We start from the raw sequence: 6,518 nt of genomic DNA on the forward strand, positions 1-6,518 counted from the left end.
ACATGTAAAAAAATTACAGATAATAATGGCACTTTTGTAGACTACTCTTCACAGAAACCTTGGGAGGTGGGTGCTATCCCCATTTTACAGAGAAAGAAACTGAGGCACACAATAACTCGGTTACACAGCTAATAATGTCTGAGGCTAGATTTGAATTCTGGTCTTGGTGACTCCAAATCCAGCGCATCACCACCTAGCTACTTATTTGCACTACCTCCCTCTCAGTGGAGAAAATTATGTTTGCACAGACTCACGTCTCCATTCTTTTAGTCCAACACACTGTGTCATGTAGCTATCTTCAGACCGCTGAAATATTGAAGAAAATTAAATTTTTGAAATTGAATCTATTAAAATTTCATTGGGATTCAGCATTTGAAAGAATTGTTATTATTAATATAGCCTATTATGATTCATTTTTTAAGTAAAGAATCTTTCTATCAAGAGAATGCGTTTTGGATTCTTTTCTACTTCAAATCTGTAATCCAGGTTTACTTAAAGAAAGGCGTATCTGCAAAGCTTAAATCTAAGGGGAAAAGCAACGAGGTATATGCCGCAAGAGTGTCCTGAATCCAGGAACTGGGGAGAACTAGCTGAATATATTCAGGTGAATGGGCCTCAGGAAGCCTGGATTCTGGTTCTGCCAACAAAAACACCATGTCGGTGTGTTGTTTTTTTCCCTTCCCCTGGGTCTCAGTTTCCCAATCTGAAAAACGTTCTCTAAGAGCTTTCGCAGGTCAAGTTTTATGAGTCTATGAAAGGCATCCTCTCCCCCTCTCAGCTATGAAATACAGAAATAGCGGCTGCCTACTTTCCCTCAGTCTTTACGTATTTGGACTGGCAGCTGGGAGGGGAGCGGGAGCAGGTAAGGGGTTGGGAGCTGCCAGCGTCTGGGACTTCCTCCACCTCTCTCCTCCCCTCAAAACAAACAAAACTGACTCTCCTCTCCCTCCCTCCCCGTCATGCGTATGTACACATCACACACACACACGCTTCCCAGGCGGACCCGGGAGGGGGTGGAGCTGCATCTTTGCAGTGTCCCCCTTCTCCCCGCACCCCCAGTCCTCCGCCTTCCTCCCGGCTGCGGCTGATCCCCGGTCAGAGTCTCTCTCTGGCGGCCTCTGGGTCCCTGCTCCCCCCAACCCCTCTGCAGTCAGGGCTGGGACTCCGCACTGACAGTCATCCCGATCTCGTCCTCCAGCTCTCAGCCTGCGCCGCTGCTCCCGCCGCTGCTGCAGCCTTCGTCGGCGACCCTCCCTCCCCACTGCAACTCCTATTCCCACGCCTGTCAGCAGCCGTCACCTCCAGCCTCTTGAACTCTTACCTCCCTCAGCCTCAGCCCCATTCCCATCCCCCAGCCGCAGCAGCCTCCCGGTACTCCTCCGCCATCACCCCAGCTTTCTGCATCTCCTGCTCCCTTAGCTTTCGATCCCCACTTCTGCCTCCGCTACCCCGCCCCCGCCTCCTGCAGTTCCTGTCTCCCATCGCACCCACTCACTCCCTTAGCCTCCCTCAGTCCCTATCTTCCTTTCCCCTTCTTCACCGTACCCCCAGCCTCCCTCTTCTCCTAGGCCCTCAGCCACCACCCCACTTCCCATTCCCATGTACCCTTCTGCCCTCATTTTATCTCCAACCAATTTTCTCCCCTAGTCCACTCCGCCATATCTCATCTCGGCAGGGTCCCCAGCTTTCCACCTCCCTAACGGGAGCTGGGACCCAAGCCGAGGAGTCAGGGGACGCTGGACAGAGGGACAGACCGCCAGGCTCGAATACGACACTGGCGCGGAGGGCGGGGTTAGGGAGCAGCAGCAGCGACTAGAGGAACAGCAGCAGGTGCCGAGCTCAGGAGGAGGGGGAAAGGAGGAGGCTCGGAGCTGGAAGGGGCGGGAGCTGAGCTGGGGTGGTGGTTGGAGAAGGGAAGGAGGAAGAGGTTGGGAGTCCCCAGACCCTGTGGAGAGAGGCTCCGGACGCGGTCGGAGGGCTTCCGGTGAAGGAGGCTGGGACCGGTGGGAAGGGGAGAGGGGTAAAGAGAGAGTGAAGGTTGGAGGAGGCCGGGCGCGATCTGTGAGATGGGGAGAGTGGCCAGGGTCAGTAGGGAAGGGGATAGGTTCAGCGGCTGAGGCCGCGGGGATTATGTGAACCAATGAGAGGAGCCGGGGATGGCTGAGGCAGGAGCAGTATGCGGGAGTGACCTCATGGCAGTCACATCCAGAAGTGGGGGAGTGAGCCCGGGCCCCTAGGAACGGGAGCTGAGGCGGGTGGGCGATCGCCTCTTGGACCACGTGACTGATTTCCAACTCTGACTTAGGGAGGAAGGGGTGACGGGAGCAGAAGGTGGGTCAGCTGGGGATTGAGAGGGGAGGCAGGGCAGGGCTGACGGGACCGCCCCTCCCCATGGGGGAAGGCTAGGGAGGGGAAGGTCTAAGCCATGTTGTCCCGCAAGGGGATCATCCCCGAGGAGTATGTCCTGACCCGCCTGGCAGAGGACCCCGCAGAACCCAGGTACCATGCCCGCGAGAGGAGAGCCCGCTTTGTGGCCAAGAACGGCAACTGCAACGTAGCCCACAAGAACATTCGGGAGCAGGGCCGCTTCCTCCAGGATGTCTTCACCACCCTGGTGGACCTCAAATGGCACCACACGTTGCTCATCTTCACCATGTCCTTCCTCTGCAGCTGGCTCCTCTTTGCCATGGCCTGGTGGCTCATTGCTTTCGCCCACGGCGACCTGGACCACAGCACCCGAACTGGGGCTGGGGAGAATGACGCCTCCTTCATCCCGTGCGTCACCAGCATCCACTCCTTCGCCTCCGCCTTCCTTTTCTCCATCGAGGTGCAGGTGACCATTGGCTTCGGGGGCCGCATGGTGACCGAGGAGTGTCCCCTGGCCGTCCTGGTGCTGATCGTGCAGAACATCGTGGGGCTCATGGTCAACGCCATCATGTTGGGCTGCATCTTCATGAAGACGGCCCAGGCGCATCGGCGGGCCGAGACGCTCATCTTCAGCAAGCACGCGGTCATCGCCATGCGCCACGGCCGCCTCTGCTTCATGCTGCGCGTGGGGGACCTCCGCAAAAGCATGATCATCAGCGCCACCATCCGCATGCAGGTGGTACGGAAGACCACGAGCCCCGAAGGCGAGATCGTGCCCTTGCACCAGGTGGACATCCCGATGGAGAACGGGGTGGGGGGCAACAACATCTTTCTGGTGGCTCCCCTGATCATCTACCACATCATTGATGCCAACAGTCCCCTGTATGACCTTGCCCCCAGTGACCTGCATCATCATCAGGACCTGGAGGTCATTGTGATATTGGAAGGCGTTGTGGAAACCACGGGCATCACCACGCAGGCTCGAACCTCCTACCTGGCGGATGAGATCCTCTGGGGCCAGCGGTTCGTTCCCATAGTGGCCGAGGAGGACGGCCGCTACTCGGTGGACTACTCTAAGTTTGGCAACACCGTCAAGGTGCCCACGCCTGCCTGCACTGCCCGCCAGCTGGAGGAGGACCGGACGCTCCTGGACTCCCTCCCTCTCGCCTCTCCCAAAGGGCCTCTGCGCAAGAGGAGTGTGGCTTCCGCCAAGCCCAGACCCAAGCCCAGGTTTAGCATCTCCCTGGATGCCTTGAACTGAGGCCCGCCTTCGCTGCACGGGCCAGCTCCAACTCCCCAGGCTTTCCTCCCTCCCCACACTTCCATCTTTGACTCCTTATGGCAGAGACCTGATCCATCCCCACTGCATGAGGAGGTGGGGAACGGCCTTTGATCGGGCAGGGCCTTCTGTTTATTTACTGAGCTGCTAGGAGCTGGCAGGGATTTCAAGGCTTCAGTGTCTCCTGACTATTGCCCAGGGGTGTTATGGGGTATTTATCACTGAGCTATTTATGGGCTCACCAGGTCTCAGCTGCATTCAGCTATTTTTGTTTCTGCTCTTCCCAGCACCAACACAGGACTGGCTCGGGCTGCCTCGGAGGCAAAGGAGACCTAGAGGGCTTGGGGGAAGGGAGACTTGGGACAGACGCCTAGTCTGGGAGTCCGGGCTCAGAGTGAGCACTGACCTGTGAGCCAGGAGTCAGCCCAGGCCTGAGGCAGGTGGGTGCAGCGTCCAGTATATCACCTTCTCTGTCCCTCTCAATATCTCTTCCCAGCAGCATCACCACCCACTAAGATTGCATCGCCTTTCTTTCTGTCCCCTCAATTTCTCCCTGCTTCTGGGGAAAGAAGGGCCCTGAGCCAACCACAGAATGGAAATCTATGTCAGAGTCAGGGTGGAGGAAGCCAAACAAGTAAGGGAAGGATGAAAGTCTCCTGATAGAGGCCAGGGCCAGACAGTCGTAGCTTCCTCCATCAGTACTCCCTCTAATAAAACCTGCTGATGGTACTTGGCTCTGGGAAAAATTGACCAACTTTGGGAGAAAGGCTCCAGGACTTTTGAGGACAAGAAAAGTTTGTCACTGCACTGTCAGACTAGCATAGAAGGGACCCTGGATATGAGGCAGAGGGGGAGCACATGGGAAAACATTCTCCTCAGACACAGTGGCAATGGGTGCTGGGTGCTATAGGACAAGGGAGTATGTGCTGGCTTGGGAGCAGAGGTGGGGAGGGTAATTCAATAGGCTTTTGATGGCTCAGGATAAGCACCAGTCTTGGAATTGAAGTCTGAACCAGAGAAAGTTTCAGTCTGGATGCTGTTACCATGAACAGAGAATGTGTTGAATAAGAAGCAGACTGTACTTTGTGTGCTTTCCCAGAGCCATGCCATCTCTGGTCTGTAAATAAAACCTCCTCTTCCTCTATCCTTAACTCCTGTGTGGTTTTCTTATCTTTAATGGTGGTTGGGTTTAAGGCAGCCCATGAAGTTACAGAATTACTTGTTGGGGAGCTATCCCTGGAGAAGGAAGGATGAGAAATGGCAAGTTGGGGAAAGAACCTGGTTCTGATAGAGGAAAGATTTGGGGGTGGAGAAGGCTTTTCTCCTTCGCCCCCTTTCTGGCTTCAACTAGTGAAAGCCAAGGACACTAGGCTTCAGCAGACAGCAAGGCAAATAAACCCTGAGCATCTGTGTCTTGTGGCCAAGGTTCTGTTCCCCAGCCTCAAACCCAGCTCCAAAATATGAGGTCCCTGCTAGGCTTCTCAAAGCAGGAGATCGACTGCCATCACTTTGTTCACTAAACCTGTGTCCCAAGGCCAACTTTATAACCTGTCAATCAGGAGACCTGAGATCTGATCTTGGTTTTTGAGAAAGTGACTTTCTCCTTCCTGGTTGAGCTTTTCAATTCCACATCTATCTTCAAAAGGCAGATGCTTAAGACTGGGACTCAGGTCCCACCTCTTCCACTACCTCTGTGATGGTGGTGAGTCCCTTCCCCTCTTTGAGCTTTGGTTTCCCAATTTGGAAAAATAAGGGTGGGAATCTGATCTCTAAGATTCCTTCCAGCTCTATCATAGGACTCTAATTAAAGCTCCCCTTGCCTATCAGTTTATCCCAGTCCTTCTCTTGGGTTCTGATACCACACCCAGGGATTAAGGAAGGGAGGACTGCTCCAAAATCTGGAGAAGAATAGAACTCTACTCATCCATGCATCTAAGCAAGAGGAGCAGAGTTTATTAGGGGTGAAGGGAAAAGGAATAAACTAGTGGGACATACTATCAAGGTAATGATGTATTCACTTCTCTTAATCTCCTGTCTATTCCCACTGTCTCTCATCTGTTTCTATTGCAACAGTCTTACAGAGAATACTCCCTTAACTGGGTAAATGACACCTATTGCCAGATGGACCTTCCTAATTTGTGACTTTGAATACCACATTCTCCTACTCAAAAATCTTTCAATGCTCCCCTTGCCAACAGGAGGAAGCCCAAACCTCCAAGGCACTCGCGGTCCCACGACATTTGGGACTCATCTCCTTTCCAGACCAAGTTGAACTCTTCATTATTCCTATCAACTTCTGAACTTTGCTGCTTTCACATATTTGAGAACATTTTTCCAAATACTTGAATTGCCTTTCCCCGACATCTCTGGGTAAAGCAAAATTAAAATGCCATCTCCTATTTGTTTATCAAATTAAATTTGTTTATTAAATTAAGGTCTTATGATCTTTCATGTTTATTTTTAATTGAAATATGTCATTGATATTTTTTGTTTTTACCTCAGCCACACTCTTCTTTGTAACCTTCCTCTTTCTCCCAGAGAGCAATCCCTTATAACTAAAACTATTTTTAAAAGAGGAACAAAAGTTCAGCAAAAGTAATCAATATGTTGAAAAAAAATATCTGGCAGTTTTCTACATTCAGTTTCACATCTCTCTGCAAAGAAAGGGGGAAATATAGTCTCATATCTCTTCTTTGAGATCAAACCTGGCAATTTAAATATTATAACATTGTTTTTCAATTGTTTTGTCATGGTTCTCTGCATTAAATTTTTGTAGCCACTGTATATAATGTTTTCCTGGGTCTACTTCTCTTTGAATCAGTTCATATAAATCTTCCCATACTTTTCTGCATTCCTCAGACTCATTGCTTCT

General features: G+C 52.0%; 1 protein-coding gene across 2 annotated transcripts; it reads left to right on the forward strand.

The window, feature by feature from the left end:
- The first annotated feature begins 1,893 nt into the window (after positions 1–1,893).
- On the forward strand, positions 1,894–4,797 carry KCNJ11 (potassium inwardly rectifying channel subfamily J member 11). Of its 2 annotated transcripts, XM_031941754.1 has the most exons (2): positions 1,898–1,984; positions 2,671–4,797. In XM_031941754.1, exon 2 carries the CDS (start codon positions 2,687–2,689, stop codon positions 3,626–3,628), a length of 942 nt encoding a protein of 313 aa, XP_031797614.1. In that variant the 5' UTR covers positions 1,898–1,984; positions 2,671–2,686; the 3' UTR covers positions 3,629–4,797. The 2 variants fall into 2 exon arrangements, with proteins under 2 accessions (XP_003773582.1, XP_031797614.1); XM_003773534.4 differs by having other exon boundaries at positions 1,894–4,797.
- Positions 4,798–6,518: the final 1,721 nt, after the last annotated feature.

The sequence above is a fragment of the Sarcophilus harrisii genome, chromosome 6 (assembly GCF_902635505.1).
Source record: "Sarcophilus harrisii chromosome 6, mSarHar1.11, whole genome shotgun sequence".
NCBI lineage: Eukaryota > Metazoa > Chordata > Mammalia > Dasyuromorphia > Dasyuridae > Sarcophilus > Sarcophilus harrisii.